The 14649-nt window shown below is 46.2% G+C and overlaps 1 protein-coding gene and 3 non-coding genes across 4 annotated transcripts; 3 read left to right on the top strand and 1 right to left on the bottom strand.

The window, feature by feature from the left end:
* The first annotated feature begins 6715 nt into the window (after positions 1–6715).
* LOC100694374 (early growth response protein 1) lies at positions 6716–9054 on the top strand. The gene is made up of 2 exons (XM_003457007.5): positions 6716–7320; positions 7669–9054. The coding sequence occupies exons 1-2, from the start codon at positions 7155–7157 to the stop codon at positions 8832–8834; spliced, it is 1332 nt and encodes a 443-aa protein (XP_003457055.2). The 5' UTR covers positions 6716–7154; the 3' UTR covers positions 8835–9054.
* Positions 9055–11215: 2161 nt separating this feature from the next.
* trnav-cac (transfer RNA valine (anticodon CAC)) lies at positions 11216–11288 on the top strand. The gene has a single exon. It is a non-coding gene; the product is annotated as a tRNA-Val (tRNA).
* Positions 11289–11917: 629 nt separating this feature from the next.
* trnav-aac (transfer RNA valine (anticodon AAC)) lies at positions 11918–11990 on the bottom strand. The gene has a single exon. It is a non-coding gene; the product is annotated as a tRNA-Val (tRNA).
* A 130-nt stretch (positions 11991–12120) lies between these two features.
* Positions 12121–12193, top strand: trnav-cac (transfer RNA valine (anticodon CAC)). Its single transcript has one exon. It is a non-coding gene; the product is annotated as a tRNA-Val (tRNA).
* The last annotated feature ends 2456 nt before the right edge of the window (positions 12194–14649 follow it).

The following is a 14649-nucleotide window of genomic DNA, read 5'->3' as shown; positions in this document are numbered from 1 at the left end:
CTCCTTTTATTCCCCGCCACACCAAACTTATACTAGAATTGATTATCTTTTGTTAGACAATACATTGACCCCTATGGTAATGAATGTAGAATACCCTGGTATAGTACTATCTGACCATAGCCCGGTCACACTGACACTTAAATTCCCTGACTATACACCACCTCAGAGGATGTGGCGTCTTAATAGTAGATTATTGGCTGACGATGATTTTAAAGAATTCATTAATTCGCAAATAGTTTTTTTCTTGGATCTTAATGATACTCCTGATATAAGCAGTGGCACTTTATGGGAGTCATTAAAAGCGTATATACGCGGACAAATCATTTCATACAGTGCTGGTGAAAGGAAAAGAAAAATGAAACGTACCACAGAATTAATGAAAGCAATAAAAGAAGTTGACCTGGCAAATTCTATGACTCCATCTGAGGAGCTGCATAGAAAAAGGATTTTGCTCCAGACTGAGTATGACATCCTGACAAGTCAGCGTGAGGAGGATTCATATCTTAGGTCAAGACAAGATCTCTATGAACATGGTGAGCGCGCCGGTAAACTCCTGAGCTACCAGCTAAAACAATCAGCAGCTGCTGGTATGATAGTAGAGATAGGAGATAATGTGGGTAATAAAATTATAGATCAGAAGGGTATTAACAATCAATTTAAATCTTTTTATGAGGACTTGTATACCTCAGAAATAAATGATAGGGACCGAGTGAAGAATTTTTTTGAAAACCTTGAAATACCACCACTAGAGGCAGCAGATAGAGATAGGTTAGAGGGACCCATATCTGCCACGGAGATAGACAAAGCAATTCGGAATATGAAGACAGGAAAAGCGCCGGGCCCTGATGGGTACCCAAGTGAGTTTTATAAAACATTCGCTCCCAAACTGATACCCTTGCTTTGCAGAGTATTTAAGGAAGTTCTTGATAAAAAAGCTCTGCCCCAAACAATGTCACAGGCCTTGATCTCTGTACTCCTTAAGAAGAATAAGGACCCACTTAAATGTGAGTCATATCGCCCAGTAAGTTTACTTGGATGTGATTATAAAATACTGACCAAAGTACTGGCAGCTAGAATTGAGCTTGTTATAAGTAAGATAATACATCCTGATCAGACAGGGTTTGTTGCAGGTAGACAACTCTCCAGCAATCTCCGCCGTCTGTTCAATGTAGTATATACTGCCGAAGATAACATTATGCCAGAGATTGTGATATCCCTAGACGCCCACAAAGCCTTCGATAGAATAGAGTATTACTATCTATTTACGGCCCTCGAGAGATTCGGCTTTGGTCCAACATTTTGCTCGTGGATTAAAATAATTTATTCGAGCCCCCAGGCTATGGTAAGAACAAATAATATCATATCTGAACCCTTCTCTCTATTCCGGGGAACGAGACAGGGGTGCCCTTTGTCTCCCCTGCTCTTTGATGTGGCAGTTGAACCCCTTGCGATAATGCTGAGACAGGCTGCTGAATTGGTAGGGATACAAAGGGGGACACAAACCCATAGGCTGTCCTTATATGCTGACGATCTCCTCCTTTTCCTGTCAAACCCTGCCGTTAGTATCCCGGTGGCCCTTGGTATTATCAAGGATTTTGGGTGTCGGGCTATAAAATTAATTTAGACAAAAGTGTTCTTTTCCCTATTAATAAACAGGCGAGGAAACTTTCTTTCCGGGCCTATCCCTTTGCAATACATAAGGATAAATTCACATATTTAGGTGTTAATGTAACTAGTAAATATAAAGATTTACTGGACAATAACTTTAAAGTCACACTGGACAAAGCAAAATTAGATATGGAAAGGTGGGCATCGCTCCCCTTATCATTAGCAGGGAAGATAAATTCTGTTAAAATGAATATAATGCCACGGTTCCTCTATTTATTTCAGACGATACCAATTTTCATTCCTAAATCATTTTTTAAGGAATTGAACAAATGTACATCTGCCTTTATTTGGAAAAAAACAGTCCCCAGGATAAGAAGAGAGTTTCTTGAGAGACAGAAAGAAGAGGGAGGCCTGGCTCTGCCGAACTATATGCACTATTATTTTGCTGCTAATATACATAAGTTGTTATTTTGGGTCAGAGAGTTAGATGAGGATGAAACCCCAATATGGGTTCATATGGAGAGGTATGTCTGTAGCCCAGTGTCCCTGCGCTCCCTGGTCTGCGCTCCTCTACCCTTGAGCAAACATCTGTACACAAACAACCCGGTGGTATCTAATTCTTTGAAAATTTGGACTCAATTCAGATCACATTTTAAAAACAGAAACGCCCTCCTATCTGCTCCCATCTATGGAAATCACTTGTTTTCCCAGCCCTCGGGGGAACAGCCTTTAGGGAATGGCACAGAGCTGGGGTGGAATGTGTCAAACATCTTTTTAAAAATGGTACTTTTATGTCTGCTGCTCAACTGGAAGAGGACTATGGAATCTCCTCCAAGGCTAATTACTTTAGATATTTCCAGGTTCGGGACTTTGTGAAAAAGTCATTCAGCCCCTCCCTCGAGCTTCCACAAAGCGGATGGATAGACGAGCTGATGGACACAGATCCGACTGCTAAGGGGACAATCTCCACGCTATATGCAAATATTCAGAATGTGGCTTCCCCCTCCCTGGACAATGTAAGAAGGAAATGGGAGGAAGAATTGGGGCTGGACATTTCAGAGGTTGACTGGGGAGGGGCAGTAGATCTAGTACACTCTGCTTCTGTATGTGTACGACACGGATTGATACAGTTCAAGGTGTTACACAGACTCCACTGGTCAAGGGAGAAACTGGCAAGAGTGTACCAGGGGGCCGATCCGACCTGCCCCAGATGTAAACAGGTGCCAGCCAACTTATGCCACATGTTCTGGTCTTGTTCCAGGCTGAAAGACTTTTGGGCTAACATCTTTAGAACATTCTCATTCATTTATAATAAAGATATGGAACCAATGCCTCTGACAGCCATCTTTGGTGTGGCACCGAGGGAAACTCAACTAACAGCCTCTCAGAGGAAGGCAATAGCATTCACCTCATTGTTGGCTAGGAGACTGATTCTATTTAACTGGATAAAGGCAACACCGCCATCCCATAAACGCTGGGTGGAAGAGGTGATGGCACACCTCAAATTAGAACATCTCAGATTTACTATACAGGGCAACACCAAGAAATTCTTTAAGGTCTGGCAGCCTTACATTTCCTATTTTGAAGATGAGTTTCCATCTACTCCATAACTGGCAACTCCCCCCCCCCCCCCCCCCCCCCTTTTTTTTTCTTTCTTTCTCTGTCTGGGTATAGTTTTGTCTTACACGGTGTTGTAGGACTTGAGTTCGAGCTTTTCTGTATGAATGATATGCTTTTTGAAAACTCAATAAAAACACTTTGATTATTATTCAGTGTGGGAGAAAGTACTCAGGGCCTTCAAGTTACACACTATGAAAGGCAGCAACAAGTTTAATGTCCAGAAACCTAAAGTATGTATCAGCAGCAGAATGGAGCTAAAAATAAATGTTTGTTTCAGTTCTATGAAGCTTTGAGTATTTTGGATTAGTAGCACTGCTGTGTTTGTTGCATCATATTGCTGTAATTGTTTATATGCTTTATATATTCTGAGCTAAGTTGATCTATAGTGTTACATCATATTCTATAAGGATGTTATGTGTTTGTAGACTTTCTGCCCAGTTTGACCCATTTAGCAGAAGTCAGCCTGTTTAAGGCTCTGATATCTATTCTGTATGACTTAAAGCAGTTATGACATGGTCTGATTTTCTCACCCAATAAAGGAATATTTCATATATCAGTCTGATCTTCATTCTATCAGAAACAGTTTTCACAGCTCGTACATTTTCTTTTTACACATATATGTAAGCATTGAGCCAAATTTAGTAATGCCAACATATTAAAAGAACAATATTTGTCTCTTATATATAATACATCTGTATATACACTGTCAGAGATACTTGAGTGTCTTTGAGTGAAGATTTAAGGTGATAGGAAATATAAATAACTGCTACTTGAATCTTTACTGAAGCTCAGTATCTGACCCAGAGTTCAAACTCACTGCTGTAATATATCATAATAATCTGACAATACTGTGATATTGGCCATATTATATTTACATTACCACAGTGAGATGACTTTAGTCTCATGAACAACATTAGCTAATTGTTATTTACTAACTAATCTTAAGTGACTGTTCAGTACAGAAATGAAGCCCAACTATCGTGTTTTACAGTCCTGTGGTCTCAACTAATCAAAGTGATGTCATCAAAAAAATGAACTAACAAAAAACATTTTTTCTCCTTCATTTCTGTCAAACAAAGCTGTATGAAACATTCGCACCAACCAGTCAAACACAGCAGAAAATCACCTGCTGTTCACACCTGGCACACTCGCACAGGTGAGAGGCTCCAGCCCTGTCACTGAGCAGCATCATGCACCAGGGTGAGCGCGGCGGCCTCCGCCATGTTTACATCGGCCTCAGTGACATTTTTCTAACTCGACCCGTTCACCCCTCCATCCTCACTCCTCCTTTACCCACACCTGCTGCACTCAGCCTCAACATAACAACTATTTAACCTGACAGCCATCTCTACAAGAGCAGAGCGGGAGCAATGTTGCACGGCAGTGTAATCAGAATATCTTTATTGTCATGGTAACAAGCACAACCAGATTAAGTCCCGTCCCTGCTGTGTCACGAGAACGTTTAAAAATAATTACAAGAATAATATAAAAAAGAGGCAGAACACTGATTCAGTGTAATCAAACCTTACTGCACATCGACGCTGTTACACAGGATTACATGTGGTGTTCAAACAGCTGCAGGGAAACTGCTGCTCAGTCTTTGTGCCTGACAGCAGCAGTGGGAACAGATTATGTCTGCCTTCCTGACACAGCGACACCAGGAAATAAAGTCTCTGCTGTGTTCACCCCCACGATGTGTCCTCTGTGGCGTTTCCTCTGTGACGTGTCCATCACCATCCCCACTGATGTAAAGTGGTTTAATGTCACCTTTCTTTTCCTGAAATCCACAACCGTCTCCTTGGTCGTGGTTGTGTTCAGGAGCAGGTTGCTGTCCCTGCACCATGCCATCAGCCGCTCCACCTCGTCCCTGTCGGCAGACTCATCCCCCACCCCTGATGGTGCTACTGTGGTGAGCGGGGGCACAGATGTGCTCGTCACTCAGCCCTGGGGAGAGCAGTGCTAACAGAACTGCTAGCATAGGCTGTGTAACTGAGGTGCTGACTGTACCTGTGCACCCACCTGTTAATTCCTGCCCCTCCTCTCTCAGCCTGTGTGCTGTCATTAAAGCTTAAATGTAACAGTGAGGCAGAACTTACAGACCAATCAGAGGCTGCTGCACAGGTAACATCCCTTAGATCTCACCTGGTGACCCGGCGGCGCTCGCTAACATTTCATTACTTTCAGGTTCAATGAGTTTAAACCTGCAGCAGCAACAACGGCCCGTTTATTAAAGACACACCTGCTCCTGGAGAAGCCACGCCTCCCTGTGAGCACTCTGTGACATCATCAACATCCATCCTTGACACCTGAGTTCATCCTCACCTGTGCCAGCATCAGTGGAACAGCTGGAGAGGGGAGGCCATGTTCTCCTGCCACGCTCCTCTTAGAGTCTCAGATGTAAAGATGGTTTTTTTCTAATGTGACTCTAATGGCTTCCGGTGTGCCTTTGGGCCTCAGCAGGTGAGGGCTGTGGTTGTTTTTCCTGAACATTTTATTGTGTTTGTACAAAAATAAAATGTAAGCTTGGAGACCGGAAGTGATTGGGACACAGCTCAGGTGTGTGCTGGAGTCCTGCTGGCGGCCAGCGGAACTGCAGCAGCTGCGTTTCCCTGTACCTAATGTTCTGTCCGCCCCTCGTACACAGAGCGCTGTTGTCGCACGTGCCAAAAAGTGATTGTCTGCCAAAAACTGATTTCTGGTATTTGCCAAAAACTGATTGCTTGTATTTAAACTGCTATAAATAACTTATTGGTCTATAATATGTGAAACATATGTCAAATGTATCCCTCATCAATGATATCAAGTCATCTTGAGCAACAAACAACATTCCTGTAAGAAGGTAGAAGCCGCAATCAGTTTTTGGCAGTGACTTTATATAAGCTTTATTTATGCACTTAAAAAAATTCCTGTTCACTTTAAAAATGTCTCTTTTAAGAGTAATCTGGCCGAGAGGACAGCTGAAATTGCAACAAAAGTAAAAATAGTTCTGTAAACATGTTAAGTGACAAAAGGGAGCTGACTGGTTATAAGATAAGATAAGATGACCTTTATTAGTCCCACAGGTGGGAAATTTGTTTTGTTACAGCAAAAACAGTAATGTAACCAGTTACAAAGATACTTGAGAAACAGGTAATTTTTTAATTTTATATATAACCCCTTTGTAATACCTGTTCACCAAAGTCTATTTAGCAACATATGTTACGATATTACACATAAAAAACACACGGAAACATTGGAAATCACTTTTTGGCACAACACCGGTTTGTTGGGGTTTGTTTTCACGCTGTTCCCGGCCGTGCACGCGGGTGAGAGCGGCTGGGGGCCGCACTCACAGGAAACCACCCAAATAAGGCAGGAGGAAGTAATGACGCGGCTGGAAGCGCTCCACGTGACGCCGAGCCCTCAAACTCCGCGCGGAGCCGTGACGTGTCTCCGGGGTTTCCGGCCATGGCGGCTGGCTGCGCGCCCGTGCGCCGCGTTCCGGGCTCGGTCCAGTGGGTACGCTGCCGGGCCGAGCCCCGGTTCGGGTCGAACCGTGCGCGCTCCTTAAAGCGCGGGACAAAGGGCGCCGGGACCGCGGACGGCCGCGGGAGCACGCGCCCCATTCGGACCAAATATGGGCTTCCGAGCCGCCATATTTGGGAATCTACGTCACGCAGGAGTCTTTATAAAGGCGGGAATCCTCCGCGAGGACCTGACAGCACCGATTTCAGGCTGTGCGCTCGCGACAGCCGGAAACAAACAGCTGATGTTGTTTACGTCCTCTGATGACGCAGCGGCCTCACCTGCGCCGGTGACCCTCCGGTAGAGTCTCACCTCCCGCGTTGGCGTCCCGCGAGCGGCAGCTTCCGCCCGGACAGAGCGCCTCTCCGCGGGGCTCAGCAGCGAAGGAGCTCCGGGAGCCGCGGAGCTCTCCCCGCAGGGACATGGCGGCCACCAGGGCTCTGCTGCCGGAGCCGCTACCCGGTCTGCTGCCGCCGCTGTCCCCATTGGACGGATACCCGAAGCTGGAGGAGCTGCAGATGCTGCTGCTGGCCGCCTCCGGGCCCGAGGGAGCCGGGCAGCTGAGCGGAGAGCCCGGAGAGTACGGAGGTGAGGAGCCGGTCACCTGTTTACCTGTGTCGCGCGCACGCGCACGCTGCAGCTCGCATTAAAGCCTGCAAAGTTGCACGCGAGAGAAGTGTTTTATTGTGATTTAAATGTTTGTTAGTAAAGCTGAGCTGGTGCTCACCTTAGGCTCACACCTGCAGCTGTGAGAGCCACAGGTGAGCTTTTCCCTGCACCATGGCAGAGCTCATTAACTGGACCAATCAGACCACTGTACGGAGGTCAAACGGTGCCTTCCTAATAAACCCCAAAAAATAAGGAAAAAAACAGCCAGTCAGACTCCCAGGTGTGCTGTGATGTGTTCTCACCTGTGTGTCTCCTTCTTCCCCTCAGATTCCCTCTCAGACCTCCCGGACCTGCAGAGCCTCCTCCCGCTGACGCCCCGCCTCCCCTCACTGGCGTACAGCGGCCGCTTCTCCTTTGAGCCGTCTGTGTCAACCTGTGGCAACAATCTGTGGGCGGAGTCTCTCCTAAGCCTGTTGGTCGGTGTGGCGGCTCCGCCCCCTGCCTCCAGCCTTCCTGTCTCTTCACCGTCAGTGACATCATCATCGCCATCCCAGCCGACCATCAGTTCCGTCCAGGTGACCTGCAGCTCCGCTGAAATCACCTCGGTCTTCTCGGCGATACCGACCTACACCTCAGCCGGCGCCGAGCCGCTCCTCCCCGCCACAGACTCTCAGCCAGCCCCTCTGGCCTTCTCGCCACAGCAGGGTCCGCCTCCCGCCTACCCCGCCGTTGCTGCGTCCCGCCTCGGCCTGCAGCCATCCTCGCTGGTCCCGATGTTGCCGGACTACCTTCTGCCGCAGCAGTCGGACGCCGAGCTGGGCGTGAACGTGGATCAGAAGCCGCCACCACTCACGCCGCTCTCCACCATCAAAGCCTTCTCCTCGCAGATCCAGACACAGCCTCCTGGCCCCGCCCACAACACGCAGCTCACCAAGTCCGGCAGGCCCAGGAAGTCCGCCGCTGGCCGCCAGTGCAAGACGCCGCCTCACGAGCGGCCGTACGCCTGCCCCGCCGAAGGCTGCGACCGCCGCTTCTCCCGCTCCGACGAGGTGACGCGCCACGTGCGTGTGCACACGGGTCAGAAGCCGTTCCAGTGCCGCATCTGCATGCGCAGCTTCAGCCGCAGCGACCACCTGACCACGCACATCCGCACACACACCGGCGAGAAGCCGTTCGCCTGCGCTGAGTGCGGACGCAAGTTCGCCCGCAGTGATGAGCGCAAGAGGCACGCCAAGATCCACCAGAGGCAACGCGAGCGCAAAAACAACGGCAGCTCTGCCTCCTCCACCGCCGCCGCTAGCACCACACCCCCACGTACTCCTCCCCCACACACAGCTCCTCCCCCTGCTTCACCACCTCCTCCTCCTCGCTGTCACACATCTGCAACTCCTCGCCATGCCCCCACCTCTACTCCCCCTCCTGCTGCTCCCCGATGGCGAGCCCACTGGCGGAGCTGCCCTCCCCCAACAGCTCCAACATGTGTTGACCTTTGACCTCAGATTGACAGCATCGGACTGCAGAGAGGTTTAGTGTGCGGGGTCAAAGGTCGCCTCGTGATGTAAATATGAATCCCGTAGTTTGTACATATTGTTGACACGTATGTTGATGAACACGCGTTCACGTGCTCCGCCTACTGAGTAGGCCTGTATGTTTACATTTTCTACTCCACCTGTTTCCTCTCAAAGAGCTTCAACAATAAAAGTCTGAACCCTGCTGGTGCTTTTATTTTGTAGGTCTGTGTGTGTGTGTGTGTGTGTGTGTGTGTGTGTGTGTGTGTGTGTGTGTTTCACATCAGCTGATGGAGGTCAGGTGACATGAGACAAAAGTAAACCTGAGTGTGAATAAAGAGTCAGGCACAGATCACATGACCTAAACGTTTCTGAGCAGGTAAAACCTGAAGTCACTGTTCGAGGGATTCTCACTCAGGTTTGTGGCTCCTGTCAGTCTGAGTGGATCCGACAAAGGTCAGAGTTCAAAGGTCGCATCAGCAGCTTATACAGTGACATCTTCACTGAACACTGCCATTAAGTCCTCACTGTGTGTGTGTGCGATCGGACTGTGACCGCAGCTCCCTGCAGGAAAATCCCGGCGCTGCTGAAGGCCAAATATGGTGCTTCCTGCTGCTACAGCGGAAATCCTGACGCCCATATAAGGAGCTTCCTGCTGTGTGTGATGTAACAGCCAGAAGGACTGGGATAGCAGGTCAGACCGGAGTGTGTGTGTGTGTGTGTGCGTGTGTGTGTATAAAAGTATCTGCACTGCAGACACATGAAGTTCAGAGTCCTGCTTTCACTTTCATCTGCAGCAGTAAAAGTACACAGGAACAGGAGTAAGAGGGGCAATCTGAGCCCGTTTGTGCCCCCCCAACACACAGACACATAAAACACATTAAGGGAAAGTCAGAAATGTATAATGGTGGCAACATAACATATATTATATCACAAATGCTGACATATTTCTGTAATTAAAAGAAAGAACTGTCATATCAGCTTACAGTGAAACATGGATGCAAATATCCCAAGTGATGGGCTGAATCCTGTGGTCCCTCTAACAGAGAGATAAGGAACCAGTACTCACTGCTCCACCCGTGAACATGGAGAGCAGAGAAGGAGGTCTAACATGGTGACACAGAAAATATGTTTCCAAAGAACAGGCTCCGCCAGAAATGAGGCGAGTTCACAAACCAAACACAACCCAAGCTTTCTACATCACGAAGGAAAAGTCGACAATGAATTCAATTCAATTTTATTTATACAGCACCAAATCACAACAACAGTCACCTCAAGGTGCTTCATATTGTAAGGTCGACCCTACAATAATAGATACAGAGAAAAACCCAACAATCATATGACCCCCTATGAGCAAGCACTTTGGCGACAGTGGGAAGGAAAAACTCCCTTTTAACAGGAAGAAACCTCCGGTAGAACCAGGCTCAGGGAGGGGCGGGGCCATCTGCTGTGATTGGTTGGGGTGAGAGAAGGAAGACAGGATAAAGACATGCTGTGGAAGAGAGACAGAGATTAATAACAGATATGATTCGATGAAGAGAGGTCTGTTAACACATAGTGGGTGAGAAAGGAAAAACTCAATGCATCATGGGAATCCCCGGCAGCCTACGTCTATTGCAGCATAACTAAGGGAGGATTCAGGGTCACCTGGTCCAGCCCTAACTATATGCTTTAGCAAAAAGGAAAGTTTGAAGCCTAATCTTGAAAGTAGAGATAGTGTCTGTCTCCTGAATCCAAACTGGAAGCTGGTTCCACAGAAGAGGGGCCTGAAAACTGAAGGCTCTGCCTCCCATTCTACTTTTAAATACTCTAGGAACAACAAGTAGGCCTGCAGTGTGAGAGCGAAGTGCTCTAATAGGGTGATATGGTACTACAAGGTCATTAAGATAAGATGGGGCCTGATTATTTAAGACCTTGTATGTGAGGAGCAGGATTTTGAATTCTGGATTTAACAGGAAGCCAATGAAGGGAAGCCAAAACAGGAGAAATCTGCTCTCTCTTTCTAGTCCCTGTCAGGACTCTTGCTGCAGCATTTTGGATCAGCTGAAGGCTTTTCAGGGAGTTTTTAGGACATCCTGATAATAATGAATTATAGTACACAGAATCCTCCATGCAGTCCTCGTGAGCAAACCTGTGGGCTCATAAGGCCTGCGCTCCTGCAGTGTCATACATCTGTCACCACGGTGAGTCTGATGGGCACAAACACACAGTTCAGCTGATGAAGATGGTGCTCAGCTGCATGTTTGTGCTCAGCTTCATTATTATATTTAATGTTGGTGCAGGAGTTCCAGCCTCGCTGTAATCTTTGTGTGTGAGTCAGTCCCTGTGTACAAACAGTACAGTTGCCTGTGCCCCTACCCGCAGAGGTTTCCGTAGTGTAGTGGTTATCACGTTCGCCTCACACGCGAAAGGTCCCCGGTTCGAAACCGGGCGGAAACAGGCCGTTCCTTTTATCCTTACACCGGTGCTGTGGAATAACCTCACTCTCGCTATCCGTGCCTCTGATTCTATTGCACTGTTTAAATCACGACTAAAGACCCACTTATTCAATCTTGCCTTTTCCTCTAGTTAACATTTCACTTGTGTTTTTACATTATGCACTTTTATGCTCATTTAATTCCTTGTTTGTTCTGTATCTGCTGCGTCTCCTGTGTATCAGTGACAGTTATCTGCTTGCATACCTAGTACTTGCTTTGGTCCTGTTTCTATTATCCTCCATGTTACTTGTTAAGCACACTGGGATACCCTTGGTTTTTAAGTGTGCTTTATAAATAAAGTTTATTATTATTAATACACACGCTGCGCATCACTAACTGGTCCGCGTGGGCCACTGCCTCGTGAGTTGTTGTTTAACTGACTCACGTAGACTGAAGTGAAAGCAGCAGTAAGAAACACCAGTGGACGAAACGTCTGTCCCACTGAAACCATTTGGGTTTGCTTACCTGAATGATTGCGCGTGCACACTTTGATCCCACGGCCTCGTTTAAACTACACAGACGGCTAACGGCTCTGCTGTTAGCTAGCATTTCTTCTTTTTTAAGAAAGAAGAAGAAAAAACACGTTACTAGTGTTTCCGCCCGGTTTCGAACCGGGGACCTTTCGCGTGTTAGGCGAACGTGATAACCACTACACTACGGAAACCTGCCCACGAAGGTGTGTGCACACGCATATGTTAGCGAAGCCGTCATCAGGTCGCGGATAACAGTCCACGGCTCAGCCTATCGCTGATCACCATATCAGTGTCTCTGTGTGCTGTGGGAGAAGCAGCACAGTTTCCGTAGTGTAGTGGTTATCACGTTCGCCTCACACGCGAAAGGTCCCCGGTTCGAAACCGGGCGGAAACAATGGTTTAATTTTCCCGCGCTGTTACAGTCGATAATGACATCATTTCCACGGTCCAATAATTTTCTGCCTTTCCTTCTCCAAGCGTTCACTCTGCATACTCTACATCAGGGGTGCCCAATCCTAGTCCTCGAGAGCTACTGTCCTGCAGCTTTTAGATGCATCCCTACTCCAACACAGCTGAATCAAATGGTTTGATGACCTCTTCAGCATGTCATCAAGTTTGGCAAAGGCCTGATAACAAGACATTCATTTGATTCAGGTGTGTTGGAACAAGGATGAATCTAAAAGCTGCAGGACGGTAGCTCTCGAGGACTAGGATTGGGCACCCCTGCTCTACATCGTATCACATGAACCCACCTCCTCACCACCTCCTCCTGGGTAAACAAGGGTAAAAAGGTAGACGAAGAATTGAAATTTAATCACAAACATACATTCAGTGACAGAAAGCTAGTTCCACATCACTGATGACAAACAGTTATTAACAAGGAAAAACAAAGAAAAACCCCACAGAGGGAATCTGCTTAACAGCTGAAGCATCACTTTAAAGTAACAGAACAGCCCGTGACGCGACACCGAGGAGATAAAACTGGTTTGTAAATGTCCACCTGAGTGTGAATGTTGGATATGAAACACTTTAAACACACAGAGATGTATGAAGTGCTCTGAGTGCTGCAGTAGAGTCGAGAGGCCAGTCATCATTCGCCAGAAGACACAGGAAAGACGATCCTTTAATTCCCAAACTGCAGGATGTACTCTCCCTGCACCTCCTCCTCCTGAGGCTCTGCTCCCTCACAGGTGCAGACGTGTCTTTAATCGATCGAGCTTGAACAGGAGGGATCAGAGCGGTCCCTGGGTATGACGTACAAGGGAAAACAAACTTTAAGGGAACAGTGACGTCACCTCTGATAGCTTGACTTAAAAAGAAGGCTGTGATCAGCTGCCTCAGTGAAAGCTAACTCTATAAGAGCTGTCATATTTATTCTGAGTGAATAAAAATCATTCATGACTGACTGTGTAAACAGCAACTTGGTGTCCAAGCTCAGCATAAAGCAGCTGTGCTGTTACAGTTTTTCTGAATCGCTAAAACACTAAATCCCATTGTAAAAACTAAACTGTCAACTATGAAAACTCTCTCATCAAATCGATCTCACAGTTGCCAAAATCTTAAACACTATTCATCCGGTCAGGACACCATTTGTAAATCTGAATCTCCATTTACCAAAACTCTAAACACACAGCAGTGTGATGCACTTGTGCCCAGAATGATGCACACAGGCTACAGAAGTGAAACACAACTAACACACCGTTTTCATCATTAACACACTACCACTCAACATTGAAAACACATGTTGCAACCAATGTTCCCTCTAAGCTGTGCACGTGCGCAATTGCGCACTGCTGGCACGGTCTCTGCGCACAATTTTTTTTTTTAACCTGAATTGAAATTAAAATTAAAACTTTAACAATTCTGTTTTGCAGTGTTAGTAAGTGACTGGCTGCTCCTGTATGGGATTAGAATGATGCCACCTTATCCTATAGTCCAGCCAATGATGCGATTCACATTCGTATATACGCAGCCAATCAACGTCACTGACAGGCTATGACAGCGTCATCACTGACCAGATGCCCTTATCGTACCATTTTTCCATAAAGATTGATTTGTTACCAACTTTTATGTAACGACAGTTCCATAGGGGAGTGTTGCTATAGTTATGTTTGTATATTAATTTCCAGTATAATAAAACTTGCTGGTGAAAGGAAGAGAGCTTTATGGGGAGTTTTTTTTAATGTCAAAGTCACATATAAGTAAAAGGTTAATTCCGCCTAGATCTGAGAATATTTTGCTTGGAATGTGAAACCAAAGGTTATTTTGACTTCTTAAAAATGACCTAAGCCAATTTATTTTAGGGTGCCATTTAAGCTGTCAAATTCAATAGCTTGCAAACCTCCATCTTCAAAACGTTTGACTAAATTACCTTGCCTAATATAGTGGGTTTTACGTTTCCATATAAAATCAAAGTTTAGCTGGTTAATAGCTTTGATTGCTGATTTAGGCACTCCTATCGCATATGCAGGGTATACTAGCCTGGAGATGCTTTCCATTTTGGTAAGAAAAATTCTACCTAGAATCGATAAGTCTCTCTGAGCCCAGTTATTTAAATGAGTTCTACAGATTTGAATTTTCTCCCAAATATTAAGGTTATCTAAATCAGTCTTATTCTTGGTTATATACACACCCAAATATTTGACAGTGGATTTAACAGGAATATTAAAAGTGTTAGAAATAGTACAATCATTTAAGGGTAAGATCTCACATTTGTTTAAATTCAGCTTTAACCCTGGAGCTTTCGAGAAAGTTTCAATAATCTGCAGGATTTTGGGGATTTCATTCAGGTTATTTAGGAAAATAGTTGTATCATCGGCTAACTGGCTGATAGAGAGCTCTTTACCCAGG

This window comes from Oreochromis niloticus, linkage group LG10 (assembly GCF_001858045.2).
Source record: "Oreochromis niloticus isolate F11D_XX linkage group LG10, O_niloticus_UMD_NMBU, whole genome shotgun sequence".
Taxonomy (NCBI): Eukaryota; Metazoa; Chordata; class Actinopteri; order Cichliformes; family Cichlidae; genus Oreochromis; species Oreochromis niloticus.
The sequence above is the reverse complement of the archived record's forward strand: the minus strand, read 5'-3'. Positions and strand labels throughout refer to the sequence as shown.